The following is a 14967-nucleotide window of genomic DNA, read 5'->3' on the forward strand; positions in this document are numbered from 1 at the left end:
TGTACAGTATGTTCTTAAACAACTTTTGTTGAATGAATGATTTCTCTCTGTGCCAGGATTCAGATATTTTTCCTCTTTTCTTTTCTAATTTAATTCAGAAATTGGCCTGGGCTTCCCAAAGCTTTGCCAGGGTTTACAAACAATGGAAGTCTTATGGTTCCATTTCTCACCAACTTCCAAGAATGTTGGGGCCGTTTGGTGATGGTGGGAGGCAGCAGCTGGACAGGAATGTTTTCGCTGGCCTAGGGGGACAGGGGTGGTGGTGGTGGTGGTGAGGAACGGTTGTACCTCATGAACTGGCCACAGAACTGCAGACCAGCTGGGGGCATGTGCAGCCCCAAATCCCAATTCACGTATCTCTGGCTTTCAATTTCTGGGAAAATGAATACCATTTCTGAAACTGGACACTAAGACTTGGTTCCCTTGAGTTCAGGGAAAGTAGGCAGGGCCTCTGGGCAAGGGATACATATTTGGGTTTGGGTTGGGCTTAGCAGAGGGGTGGGAGGATGGGGACCCAAAGCTCCCTTGTCACATGCAGCTCCCAGGAGCCCAGGGTCGTTGGCACTGTTAGCTGAGTGAGGAGTTACTTCCCTGTGCCTGCCCCTCATCCTTGGCCCCCTGTCGAGAGCACAGCCCTCATGCCACTCGGAAACATGGCTGTGCTGGTACTAATGTGTGTGCAGCTGCCACAGCGCTTGGAAAAAAGGCATTATTCTCGCAAGCTGGGACCCAGGTAAGAATCAGTTAGGGATGGCTGAGGGCATTAGGGAGCGGTGGGGCTGGGGTGACAGGAGAGCCCTGGGGCTCTCCTCCTGTTCCCCACTCACTTGTGGTCTTGCAAAAATAAAGCAAACCAGCTGTTGCCAGCTCTTATTTTTAGAGAAGATGGAAATCGAGTTTTTATGGGAAATCTATTTTTTTTTTTATATCAGCAACAAGTTGAAGTTCAGACCCAATAAAAAGTGAGTCAGAATGTGTCTACATGACAAATCTGATCTCTGGGGTTCAGATTTCTCCTTCTGGCCTAGCAAAAGGGAGGTGACTGTCCTGTGTCCTGTGATGCGGGATCATTTGGGCTGCCATGAACCTGACTTGAACTGAATATTGAAACGTGTTCAGCGGAGTGCTTGTTGTGTGGAGTGTCCCTTGAATGTGAGCTGATCTGAATTGGGCCTCATTCTTGGCAGTGAGGTACAGAAGTGAGTAGTCAGGTTCTTGTGGTCAGGGAACTCTTGAGTTATGGCAGAGATGGGGAGGGCAGCCGGGCAGGGACCACAAAATTACAGCCCAGTTAATATGTGTACTGATGATCCACTACGGACTTGCTGGGGTCACAAACAAGAGTCTCTGGGACAAGGGCCACTCCACCTGCCCTAACACAAAGGAAGAGGTCAACCAGGACCGAAGCTTGGTGTGACTGGTGGTGCTGCAGATGGTATGGGGTACACAAAAGCCCAGCAGTGTGCACATGTGAGCGGGTCCTGCTGGAGTGAGCAGTGCTGGGGGACGGGCAAGAGCTGAGGGGACAGAACTTTTTGTGCTGGGCTAAGGCACCTGGGATCCATTAGTATGTTACAAGGCGATGATGAGGTTGTTTGGGGTGTGATAGGACTGAAACATCTAGTGTAGAGAGTTTGGGGCCTACCCCTTCTGTTATGGTAACAGCTGTGGAGGCCGAGTTTTCGCACAGGTTGACCCTGTAGTAGGAGACACCAGTATGATGATGTGGCCCTGTGAGACTCTTGTACTTGGGTGAGGTCACCAAGGCTTGGAACAGTGGGTGGCATGGCTGGGGATGGCAGATGGGACTCTCACACTGTGGAGGGCCACCCTTCTTCCAGGCCCTGGGCCAAGGGCCCGCCCTGGTGTTCTGGCATCAGGCTCAGAGGAGGCCTCAAGGCACATACTCACACAGGCCTCTGACCTCCCAGGAGCATTTAGCATCCTGGGCCACACCCTGGTTATCTTTTCCATCTATTTCTATGTGTCTCCTGGTTTTTTCCCCTGGGCTTCTCCATCTATTGTGTCATCCTTCTCTCTCTAAGATTTGCTCATCCATTCACTGTTGCTGTCCTATAGAACCCCTGTTATATGGCAGACAGTTCTAAATGCTGAAAATATCATGGTGAGCCAGTTTGGGGTCCCATGAGCATGATTCCATGGGGAGTGTGGGTGGACAAGAAAATACCCCCAGCCCACCTTACGATGCTGATGTCAGCAGAGAACATTCCAATGGGGTATCACAGCCTATTGTATTTCTGCCACTTCTTTCCTGAAGCATGAGGCTTTTCTCCGAGTGTGCTATGCCTCCCTCCCACACCTAAGCCTCCTTGACAGCTGATGTGGAAGATTCAGAGCGGACTGTCCTTGCTGTCCCTGGAGGGGGCTGATGGTTGTCAGAGAGGGAGCTAGATTCCCCAAAGACAAGGAGGGCCAGGCATTGTCACTCCTTAGTGACAGCTTGAGACAGCTGAGGAGCATGTCTCATGCAGACTCCAGCAAGGAGGTGACAGCTGAGCTGGAGCAGCAGAGAATGTGACTCCCACTCTGGGCTGTGGCTGCTGCCTCAGGCCTCTCCCAGGCAACCCTCTGTGCAGAGTTACAGTCAAGACACCTTGATCCTGCTGCCCCGGGCGAACATTTGGGTGGTGTGTCTCGGAGGGTTAAGGGGTTCCCACAAAGGGCAGATTGAGAGAGTATCTGCTTACCTGGGTTGAGAGCACAACACCTGGTAAATGACCCAGTACATGGTAGGTATCGACTGAATGTCTGTTGAATAAATAAGTAAAACAATTCCTGTGAAATGACTGTGGTCCCTCAGAGTCCCATAAAAATTTAGACTCCCTCTATCTACAAAAATAAGTCTCAGTATTTAAGTATCCTTGTCCCTTCATCCTGATGTCCAAGGTTCTTTGTCTATGAGAGATGCTGGAAGTTTGAATTGAATGGTAGGCTTGCACAGATTTAGTCTCAGTGATCTACCAAATTGTTCTCCAAAGTTTCTGTGAGATTCCGACTTCAACTCATGTGGGCTTCTTGATTTCACTCAGCCTCAGTGAATTTGCTGGTGAATGGACATAGAGAGCAGGTTCAGTGGGGGGAGGGGATCGGCTAATCTAATAGCCAGTGAGGGGACTTGAGAAGGCAGAAGGCGGGTGCAGCAGAGAAACCTACGTGGAGTGGGGCAGCATCCATGCTTACACATTGATTCCCACTGAAAAGCCTCTGTGAACGCGTCAGGAGGATGGAAGGCAGCCAGGTGTGGGGTGGGCTATGCTCCCACCCCCACTCTGTGCAGTCCTGCTAGTTGTGGGCTCCCTGTGACCCGTCTCCCCAGGAGAGATCTGGGGAAAGGGGCTTGTACCTCCAAGAACTTCACCTATCTCTCGTTTGCTCTGGGTTTCCTGTGTTTGTCCTCTTCTTGTCTGCCGGTTCTGTCCCCTGCTCCGAACTTCTAAGTGTCTGTAGGAACCGATTTTAGACCAGGGATTGATGCGGCAACCCAAAACAGTCTTGTGCTTGAGATGAACTTCCTGTATGGAAGGACAAAACCACTTCCAACCTTATACCAGGAGGTGTGTAACACCTACGTTCTGAATGTTAGAGAGCACACTAAATGGTTTCCATCAGGGATGGATGTGTTTGCTGCAGACACCGTCACAGTGAGCTGCAGTGGTGTTACCCCGATGCTCCTGAAGCTTCCTAGGAGCTGTGAGCTCCTCATGAGCCCGAGGAAGATGCAGGCAACACCCTCAACTGTTCCTGTTGGTGCCATCTCTTCGGGGCCAGTGCCTGCTCTGCAGCATCCCTTCTTCCTTGTCACCTGAGGCCCTCTTGGAGACCAACTGCAGGTGGAGAGATGGCCTATGACCTTTCTAATTAATGTTGCTGGGCAGGTGTCAGGTCTTTATCTTGGCTGCTCAGGGGTAGCTGGCTCTACCCAGCATCTCCAGTCTGAAGCTACCCCCTCTGCCCCTCCAACCTCCAAAGGCAGAGATGGGAACTTCCAGATCCCACACACACCTCTCTGGAGCTGGGGTGTGGGGGTGGGGTTAAGCTGTCACACACTTGAGCCCCTCCCATTTCTCACTTGCTTTTGTGATGTGGTCTTTGAGTTCCAGATGGGAGCAGAGCACACAGCCCCCAGATACATGTATTGGACCTTTTGGGATAAAAGGGGAAATTCTTCCACTGCTCTGAATTCTCAGGGTGGACAAGTGACCAAATTAATATCAAACAGATTAGTAGGAGAAAAGACCAATTAATTATGTGTGTGCAGAACTTACAGAGTTGTAAATTCTAAGTATTTGTGACAGATGGGATTGGGGGTAGCTTGTTAAATACTGAACTAAGGGTTGGGATGGAGAACTGGGGTATCAAGGAGAAAGGAGGGAGTTTCACTTGACAAGGAAGGGATGACTTCACATGACAAAGTCTTGCCCTTGGATGTTTCCCTGCCTTAAAAGAGGTCTCTTACACAGTAAAAGATTATTTCTGCAGCTGACCCTTGCTCTGGGTAATCTTTCTTTAAGCTGTGTTCTTTTGTGTTAATGGTAAGTTTCTCTTGAAGCTTTTAGGGCCTTGACTGGCCTTAGTTTCACATTCTAAGTTGGTATATATCAGGGAAATATTCTTTGAACATGATGGGAGAAGCCTATTGAATATTTTGTGGGTCCTAACCTTCAGTTCTGAAAGATGTGTGTAGGGGGCATCAGTGGTAGGAATGGGAGCTGTAACCTTAAGTCTCACTTGTTCTCATCAGTCACCTCCACCTGTTACAAGGCAGGGGGTGGAGCACTCCAGAACTACCAAACCTGCCAACTCTAAATAGGTTCTACCATTCATTGCATCAAGACAAAGCATATATGACCTTTAATGGAAAGGAACTCTAATACAATTAGTGTGCCATGCAAAAAAGACAATATAGTTTCTAAATCAAACACCCAAAGTTACCCATCCCCTCATGGTTAAAAGTCCATCCAAATTGGCTTGTTTAGGGACTGGCCCAAAGCAAGTCCTGAAAGCCCACCACAAGCCTAAAGCACCTTCTGCCGGGGACCCATGGGAAAGGATCAGAAATGGTCAGACAAATGGGAGGAAAAGAGCAAAATCAAAATCAAGATAAAAGCCTGCCATAATGAACCTCCCCACCCTACAGATCTCTCACCCACATCTGTGTCACCCAGTCCAGGGCCAACAAGCAAGAGCCGCTTCTTCACATGTCTCTGCTCCATGTGCCTCCCTCGGGTCACCTTCCGGCTCCCCATCCTTCCTTCTTCATCAGTCTCCTCTTCAGCGTCTTCTCCCTGCTCAACTCTGCCCTCCTTTGGGTGGGTCACCCTCCCCCTTTTCTGGGCACCCACCTCCTTATCATGCATCCCTGTGGACTTCCAGTGTGCCCTCCTCAAAGCTGCTCTCCCCCGCCCCCTTTTCTTTTGGTCAAAATGATGACTGGGCAGCAGAGTATGAATTGCAGACTAGATGAAAAAATACATTGTTTTCAAAACTTCGTGATGCCCCGGTGATCACAGGTGACCAAGCTCACATCACAGGGGGTGGTGTCCTCCAGGCATTGAGGGGTTGGGAGGTGGTGAGAATATGGGAGTGTGGGAGGGATCTCCCCACTAGAGATCCCTCTCTGCAACACTTTTTCTGGACATGATTCCTCACCAGTCTTGCAGGGCTCTGTGGCCAGGGAACTCTTCAGGACCCAGTGGAGCCCAAGGATAGGGGTGATGTTTTGGGGATCTCTGAGGCAAGGGCTGATGCTAGTAGGTCAAGACTCTTGCCTTCTTTCTGCTCCTTCCCTGTCAGTGGCCTGCAGCCTCAGTTAAGCCCTTTTCTGTCCTGTGCCCTCAGCAAGGTTCTTTTGTAATGGGGTGGTCCCCAGGAAAAGGGGAAGTTCCAGGTTCCCTGCCCCATCCAGAAGGAGGGTGGAACTGGGTAAAGAAGAGAGGAATCTGGAGAGGACTCTGAGAAGAAGGGAGCAGGACAGAGAGCCAGAAGGTGACCTGAGGGAGTCACATGGAGCAGAGAGACATGTGAAGAAACTGCTTACTTTTGGTCCTGGACTGATTGAAACAGATGTGGGTGAGAGAACTGAGGTTGACTATGCAGCGTTTATCTTGATTTTGATTGTGCTCTTTTCTTCCCACACTTGTCTGGCCATTTCTGACCCTTTTGCAGGGGTCCCTGCCGGAAGGTGCTTTAGGCTTGTGGCGGGCTTTCAGAACTTGCTTTGGGCCAATCCCTTTGGTTAAATGTTTACGAGGGCATGGGTAATTTGGGTGTTTGATTTAGAAATTATTCTTTGTCTTTTCTGTATTGCACACTCATTGTATTAAAATTCCTTTCCATTTAAGCTCTTATGTCTTGTCTTCATGTGGTGGATGGTAGAACCTATTTAGAGTAGACAAGTTTGGGGGGGTCAGGAGTGCCCCTTTCCCTGTCCTGTAGTACTTCCTCCCCTGCTTTGAAGCATTCTCTGTTGAGTTGTTGGGTGGTGATGGGAAGATCATTACCCAGGGTTGGTATGTCTGTTATCCCATGGGAGGCTGGTAGGGAGGACCCCGGTCTGAGTCAGACACACAGGCACAGGTACTAAGCCTGCTGGCAGGCACTGGTGTCCTACAGGTCCTTCCTGGTGGCTGGGTAGAGCCCAAGGTGGGCCCAGTAGTGAGGGCAACCCAGACAGACCAAGTCCTGGCATCCCAGGGAAATAGCTTGGGTTCTTTGCCCCTCTCTGTCACCTAACGATGGCCTGTACTGAAGCTGTGCTGTGTGCTGGGATTTTGCTAGATGTTCTAAATACTGTGTTGAGGTCAGATTGGTAGTAGGCTGAGGGTGAGAATTAGGGTGGCCTCCATTTCACAGATGACGAAAGTGAGACCAAGACACCCAGCAGGCAAAGTTTAATGTCCACAGCACAGGACAGCTGGAGTCCTGTCTGGAACTCTGGCAACCCGACAAGGCAGGGATGACTTTTACTCCCACCCTCTGCTACTCCGTAATTCAGAAGATAGCTTCCTGTAGTAATTAGTACTAAAATGGACTTTTTCTTTTAAAGATTTATTTATTTGTGCATACAGAACTGGGGTACAGGCCAGAGATGCAGGGGCGGTGAGAGGCCTCACCAGAGACAGAGTGGGGAGCAGAACAGGCAGATTGATGAAGTACACTGCTGAGGGGAGCAGCGGGCGGGCCAGGTCACCTCCTGGGCAGGCGGGGTTGAACTCATGCGGAAGTGGCGTTAGCGTCTGAGTGCTGTGCTTTAACCCGCTGCACCACCAGGGAGGGCCTAATATGGACATTTTTTAAAAGGCAGCTCTGTTTAAAAGGCAGCTGTGTGTTTTCATCCATCTATACAGTAAACTTTTGTTGCTAGCCACTGGGTTCAAAGCAATGATCTGCTGGCCTCCAGTAATGGAGCCCTGTCTCTGTTCTGAGGACCTGCTGAGTCTACAGCCTGGAGAGAGGTGGGACATGGACCATCTTCCTCGCAAGGGAGGACTTGGGGCTGGGGTCTTGGGGATACTTAGACGTGGCATTGAAGTAGAATGCTGACTGCTGCCCATTTCTGTGTATGGTGTGAACTTAGGGATTCCACTCTGTTCTGCCCGTTTGCATTTCATGACACTTGGATATTTTGAGCAGTGGCTAGAGCTCTGTTGGCTCTTGCATTGCCTAGGAAGATTTGCTGAGAAATGAACAGGTCAAGAAAATTTGCACAGGGAAAATTTATTTAAGATCAGGCACTTGCAGCATCTTTTATGCTTCATGAGATACATTCTTCATTGAAGTCAGCAAGCTGCTATGTCCCACCTTCCAGCACATTCCCTTATCCATCTCCACCTCCACTGCGGTCAAAGCCTCCTTCCTGAGACCTTTCTCAATTCTTTCAGGGGTTGCCAGAGAAGTCACACAACAAGCTCTGCATACCTCTTGTGGAGATGTGGCCTCCCCTCTCATCTGGCTTGCATGGGCTGCTTTCCTAGTTGCCCAAGCTAGGGCTTTCGGAGAGGTGAGAACTTTCCTAAAGCTTGAGCATAAGGCTTCAGAACCCAGCCAGCGGGTCTGTCTTCCCACCCTGCCTCAATAGGGAGCCCATCCTGCCCCTTCCTTTCACCCTGGGAGAGGAGAAAGTCACCTCTGCTTGACAGCCTCAGGCCACCTCCAGAGCTCACAGCAGTGGAACTGTGCCACAAAGAAGGCCAACTTTTCCATCGTCATGCAGAGCCTTGCCCTCCCTTATTGTCTATTCCAGAACAGAAACTTGGCTTCATCTTTGCATAAGCAAAAGGTGCATTACAATGTATTTCCCCAAACAAGAGAGCCTTCAGCCTCTCTGCATGGAGAAAAGCTTCGGTTTTTAACATTTTCCCCAAGGTTTAAAAGATTCCAGGATCAATTTCTCAGACAGGGCTCAAGGACATTGGCCCAGCTTTCCCTCCCCCTGCAGTCTGGGCAGAGAAGAGCAACTTCATTCCCACATCTCTGGGAGAAGGGGTTGTTCAGAAGTGTTAGACACTTAATTGAGGACTTTGCCCTTACAGGACACTACAGGCCTCCACTCTCATCACATTTTTCTCATTTCCTATTGTTCCACAGTCCCTGAAGTTATGCACTCATTCATTCATTCAGAACACTTTGTTGAGCACCTGCCATGTGTCTGCTCCGCTGGGAATTCACAATGAGCAGGGAGGGAAGGTACCTCTGGATGAAGAGTTTAATTCAGCCTGGGGGCTGGATAGCAGAAAAACAAAGAGGTTCTAAGTGGTAACAAATGCTTGAATGGGGCTAAAACAGGGAAGTTCCTAGGGTGGACCTGATGGAGGCTGCAGAGTGAGAATTGCAACTTGAAGTGGGAAGAGTGGGACTTCATAGGGTTAGACTACTGCCATGATTTTTTTTTTTTTTTTTTTTTTTTTTTGTGGAGGGTTGTAGCGCAAGGTCTCTCTCACCTGGAGGGTCTGCTGGAGTTATTTTCTGTTGTCAGCTTTATCACTGGTTCTGCTTATCTCAGGTTCCATGGTGCCTGGTTGTGCAGGTTTTATGAGGGGCTGGTTTGAGCTCTCTTCACAACTACCTTAAGAGTTGCTATAAATTTAGGGTTGCACCCTAAAAGGACTCGCTTTCAGGGATTGACCTGGTTGTGTTGGGAGAACAGCATAAGAAAACAAAGGCACAGTAAGTGCAGAGACCCTGGAGTTGGGGTGGGCTCTGCCAGAACTCCGAGGGGGCTGGAGTACCAGAGAAGCCTAAACCAAGGCTAGGGGATTCTGACTGCATTCCAGTCACCATGGGAAGGCCTCGGGCTGCAGGAGGAGGATGAAACAGAGGAGTGATTTTGTCCCGCCTTTGTGTGTATTACTATGACTTTGCTCTTTTTCAAAGGCTCTTTTTCAGGTATTTCAAGAACTCAGGAGCTAGAGCAGGAATTCCATGCAGGAGCCATTGTACAAGTAGCAGGAGAGGGCAGCTAGGCTGTGTTGAAGCCAAGGCTATTAGAGTGAGGGTTCCTGGAGCAAATCACTGCAGTGGATCATGGAAAAGCCAGCCAGGACCAGCTTAGAGAGGGCCCCCATATGCCAGGCTGAGGGACTTTGGATGGTTCTAAAGACACTGGGAGCCATTGAAGGCTTTAGGCAGAGGAAGAAGGAGGTCACATCTGTTGTGAGTTGTGGCCGAGAAAATGGTAGTGTTACAGGGCAGGGAGAGAGGGGCACCACTAAACCCCTAAACCTGCCTGCTCTAAGTGGGTTCTGCCATCCGCCGCATCAAGACAAAATATATAAGACTTTAATGAAAGGGAATTTTAATACAGTGAGTATACAATACAGAAGACAAAAAATACAATTTCTAAATCAAGCACATGAAGTTACCCATCCCCTCGTGGGTAAAAGTCTACCCAAAAGGGATTGGTCCAAAGCAAGGCCTGAAAGTGTCATAAGACTAAAGCACCTTCTGGCCGGGACCCATAGAAAAGGGTCAGAAATGGCAGACAAGTCTGGGAGGGAAAGAGCAAAATCGAAATCAATGTAAACACTGCCATAGTCAACCTCCCCATGGGTCTCTCACCCACGTCTCTTTCAACCAGTCCAGGGCCAAGAAATAAACATGGTTTCTTCACATGTCTCCCTCTGCTCCATGTCGCTTCCTCAGGTCTTCTTCTGGCTCTCCATCCTGCTTCCTTCTCTTCAGATTCTTTCTCTTTTCTTTTCTCTGCTCAGCTCCACCCTCCTTCTGGGTGGGGCAGGGAACCTGGAACTTAGCCTTTTCCTGGGGACCACCCTGTTACAGTAGGTATATCGGGGGTGTAGACAGGGCTCAGTTTGGGAGGTGCTGGCAAGTCCCCGCCACTGCCTGGCGCCTGTCTGGAAGACAGGGAAATGTAAGGGTGACACTTGGAGGCTGTCTGCTGCCTTCCCTGGCTCTTTTGCCCGGACTGTCAGCTCCCTGCTCAGGAAAAATGTTGTAGCTCTGTCCCTATTAAGGATACAAGGGTTTCACTGGGAATTTTCCTCATTCCCGGAAGTCCCTTTGGCCAAGGATAGCGAAGCTGGTCTCACAGCAGTATCTTATCGGGGATGGGAGGCAATCGATGGGGGTGGGTGGGTTGGTGGTTTCAGTCTCTATAAAACTGGTATGGAATTGGAAGGTGGAGCAAGACCTACTCCTCAGGCCAGCAGAAGACAAGAGGCCCTTTGCTTGCTGGCATCTCGTACATCTCATCAGTTGTTTCCTATGGATCACAATTTGGGGCCTGGGTGACCAGACAATGAAGGGGAACCTCACTGTTGATGTGAGTTTGGGGTCTCACCCTGATGAGCACGAGGACACTCAGGACAGCTTTTCATCATTGGGTATCCACCCCACGCCCTCCAACCAGTCCTGTTGTGGCCTCCTGAATGGGAACCCAGGTCAAGAGCTGCCCAGGAAGTCCAGCATCCACAGGAAGAGGCCTGTGTCACATGGCAAGGGGGAGCCCAGCTGGGCTTCTGATATGCTGTGGAGCTGTGTCCTGCTGGGAAAGGGAGGAGGAGAAGGCCTTTTTAGGGGAGAAGATGATGGAAGGGCCCCACAGTAGAAGGCTATCTTGATGGGCAGGGCTGGTGGTGTCTGGAGAGAAGACCAGGTCTATTTTTTTATTACACACCTCAACTAGTACCTTAACCATCCAGGGTGCCTGGTTGGTCTTGGAGGTCAAAATTGAGGGCACCCCACATAGCTGATGGGGGTTGGCAGCTCACAGGCAACACTGAGAGCATAGCCCCTTCAGGTGGGCCTTGCTCAGTGACAGGACACCCATTCCTAGTTCTAGAAGGTCCTGTATCTCGCCTGCCCCTCACCAATCCAGATATGAGACTTGTGCCTTGCAGTACTTAGCACTGGATGGTAGGGTTCCTAAGGTTCTGCTCATCTCCTAAACTAAACTGAATCAGGAATCAGGAATTTGGATTATATCTGCCTAGCATTCAAGAAGGGACCAGGACCTATTTATTACCTGAGATGAAAGCAGCTTCCCTTAGCTAGGTGGCAGAGCCATAAGAAAGGAGGACCTCATGGGCAGAGCTAGGCCAGAACTGGGTACGGAGGCAACTTCATGTGTCCCCTCTCCTTGTGGGAACCAGCCTCATTTCCCATTGCTCAAGTGGTGCTGACCCTCTCTCTGGCCCCTCAGGTCTTTTGGGAACATAGAAGATCATCCTGAGACCTGAAATCCTAATCTCTCCCTAGTAACAAGGCTGGTCTCACTTAGGGACTGGGCCCATTGACTTCACCATGCACATGGGTGGTGGGGAAGATCAGTGTAGATCCACTTTGAGATCAGTTCTGTTCTCAGCTTCACTGAAGGCCCTGAGAATTCCAGTCAAAGATCAGGCTTCAGAATGGCTCTGGGGGCCCTGGGCCCTTTGTTGATAAGCAGGTCCTGGGGCTGTGTGAAAGGTGTCTCCTCACACTGATCATGTCACTTCTCACATTTGTCCCATCTCTCCACTCACGTCCATCTCTCCACTCACTTCTCCACAGTCACACATCTCAGCCATTACAATGGAAACTCCAATCTACTTTCTGTAAAGGATCCATAGCAGTTTTGGTAAAATGCAGTGACAATCCAATGGTGGGTTGAGATGGTAATGTGAATTCTGGCAGGGGCCCTTAGCCCCTGCACCCCAAACAAGACCTTAACCAGCAGCTTCTGGGCTTACCTGCACATTGTGAGGGGCCCCTGGTTTGTTGCCACCTCTCCACTCAGTGATGGGGTGAGGGGACTTATTCTCTCAGTGAGTGCATCCTGGGTACCTGCCATGTGTTGCTATGTCCTGGATGTGGGCTTACATTCAGGGAAAAGACAAGTGACCAAGCAGGGGGTATAGAGAGCTCAAGAAGTAATGAACATTGGTGGTTCCTGGGGAGCAGACCAACCCTGGGGAGGCCCCTCTGAGAGAAAGTAACCACTAGGCTGGGTCTCTAGTACCCAGTACACCACTACTGTGTACTGAGACAGAACCCACCTAGGTTGGGTTTGGACAGTTAGAGAAGGAGGAGGGGATAGAGAGGAAGAAAAGAGAGAATGTGAGGGTGGCCTCAGCAGGAAATAAGAGTGACAGCCCCAAGCCCCTGGATAGCCTGACTGCAGTTTTAAAGGCCAAACTTGCTATGCTGTGGAGAGTGGAAGCCCTCTTCTTTTTTGACTCCTTTGACATGTGGTGAAACCTATGGGTACCAGCTTAGAATAATTCCTTTAAATGTAAGAAATAAAATACATGAGAATAAAAGAAAGATAACAAAGGAACTTAACAATATGTTCTCAGAAACAGGACACCGAAAATACCTTTGTAATATAGTAATATCTATGTGGCATTAAATTTTTAGTAATTTATTTAACATTAAAATTAAATCCTGTGGTATGTATAAAACAACTCCCCATTCCAAATCTTCAGGAGTGTAAATACCTTTTCATAACCACCACTTGCCACTGTAGAGTGATTTTGTTACAAGGCAGCAAGGGATACTAAAACTGGCCAAAAACACTGCCCAAAGAGTTTATCACTATCTGAGTTCTTCATCCATGCACACAATTGCAAAACTACTTAGGCTCAGAGAACAACAATAATGGGATTTATTTAACAAAGTCGGGAAAAACAAAGAGTCACTGAGACCCAAAATGGCTGATTACGTCACACAAAGCTGTGTCCAGTATTTTCAAGTCCTAAACAAAAGCAGCGAAGAGGGCGCCTTCCTACCACTGAAGCTGCAGAGCTCCTCTCCTGAACAATAGATGCCCAAGGTGGCATCTTCCTGCCTTGAGCACAGGGCAGCCAGATTATAGGCCAGGTTCCAACTCACAAAGACAACAGAAGACACAACAGAAGATGTTCCCAGAGCAGCTGCAGCAACTTAACAACCCAACAAAAGGCCACACTCACAGCTCACCAGGGTGTCCGCTCCAGGTCTTCACCTTCTCTTCCAGGCTGTACTGGCAGCAAAACCTAGAAAAGTTGCAGTTGCTTGGCAACTTGCAAAGCCTCTGAACTTTTCCTCTCTGAGGCTGACTGCAGGGTGGGCATCCACCTTCAGAGACCCACAGCAGCCTTCTGGATGATATGCATGGTGGGGGCCAAAATTGCTGAAGATGCAAAAACGATGAATACCAAACACAGAATAATCCATGGTTCTGCAGTCCCTTATACTTGTCAGTTGCTCAACCCCAAAATGCAATATATTTCAGCATTTTCCCTGGGTCTATATAATATTCTCACCAGGAACCCTCTCTGGGGGGCATCACTTGTAACAGTATTTGGCTTCAGCCACAAGTTACAATTTCTGTCAGTGTCCATGATGCTAGGATGTCTCCCCACTGCTCCTCCTTGACAGAAAGACCATGTTGCAGCTGGAGGCTAGAGCAGAGATGGGTCAGTGTCCCTCTCCAGGCTCAGGCTTCAGGTGGGAGAGCCCTGCACTGGTGGGAAGAGGCCCTTAAGAGGGTTGGTAATAACCCAGGAGGTGCTGGCAGCAAAGGACACAGACAGCCAGAGGGAAAGAATTGATGCATTCAAAGTTGGGAGCGAATGCTGGCTATACAATGTAAGAAAGGAAAGAATGGGGGCTAGGTGCCCAGGCTCTTCTGGTGGGGCTGGTAGGGTAGGGAAGCCTTTTGCAAAGCCAGAAGTGGTCTTTGGGTCTACAGTATCTGTTAACATCTCCTTGGTTGTCTTTCAGGTCAATGAAATCTATCATGATGAGTCGCTGGGCGCCCACATTAATGTTGTCCTGGTGCGAATAATCTTGCTGAGCCACTCGAAGGTGAGTGAGTGTGGAGGGCTGGCTGCTGCCCTCAGGTGCTTTCCAGACACATCAGGACTCCCTCCACCTGCTGCGGGATGAATGGGCCCCTTTGGCTCTTCTTTGGGAGGTCAGGAGGTGACTGTCACTGGAAAGGGACTGTTGCTCACAGACCTGGCTGGGCACAGCTACACAGGGAAGCAACTACACTGAGAAATAGAATTAATGCAGACTCTAATCCTGCAGGTACCAAGTAAGAATTTACTAAAGCTGATGCAATTCAGCATAAGGAGCCAGCACCAGGAACAGGCAGGGGCTGTGTGTCGCCCCTCAAGAAATGACCAAGAAATGACAGGAGGCTTGTTACAAGCAGTTTTAATCTAGTACAATTAGAGGGCTGGAGTCATTTCTTTGCTTTTCTTTCCATAAAGCCATTCTATTTCTCAAACTCATGATCTCCTGGGGCCTGTGACCTCTTTGTGGTGGATTCCATAACATTAGTCTCGAGGGTTGTTAGTGGTGAAAACTTTATTTTATGTAAAGTATGTATCGGGAAAATGTGCCTTCCTGGAGAGCGGGATGGCCATGTCAGAGCGTGGCCAGGTCCTTGCTTCGCATCTTCCGTGGGAAAATACAGCTTTCTGCTCCGTACTGACTCGATCTGCCGCAGCCTGAGCTGAT

General features: G+C 49.4%; 1 protein-coding gene across 1 annotated transcript in view; it reads left to right on the top strand.

The window, feature by feature from the left end:
• Window positions 1-14967, top strand: part of ADAMTS2 (ADAM metallopeptidase with thrombospondin type 1 motif, 2) — a 236909-nt gene that overhangs the window by 150644 nt on the left and 71298 nt on the right. The window contains exon 4 of the mRNA XM_012733272.1: window positions 14224-14307. Within this exon, the coding sequence (XP_012588726.1) occupies window positions 14224-14307 (84 nt within the window). The remainder of the gene's footprint in view (window positions 1-14223; window positions 14308-14967) is intronic.

The sequence above is a fragment of the Condylura cristata genome, unplaced genomic scaffold, assembly GCF_000260355.1.
Source record: "Condylura cristata isolate star-nosed mole 26May11 unplaced genomic scaffold, ConCri1.0 scaffold00040, whole genome shotgun sequence".
Lineage (NCBI taxonomy): Eukaryota > Metazoa > Chordata > Mammalia > Eulipotyphla > Talpidae > Condylura > Condylura cristata.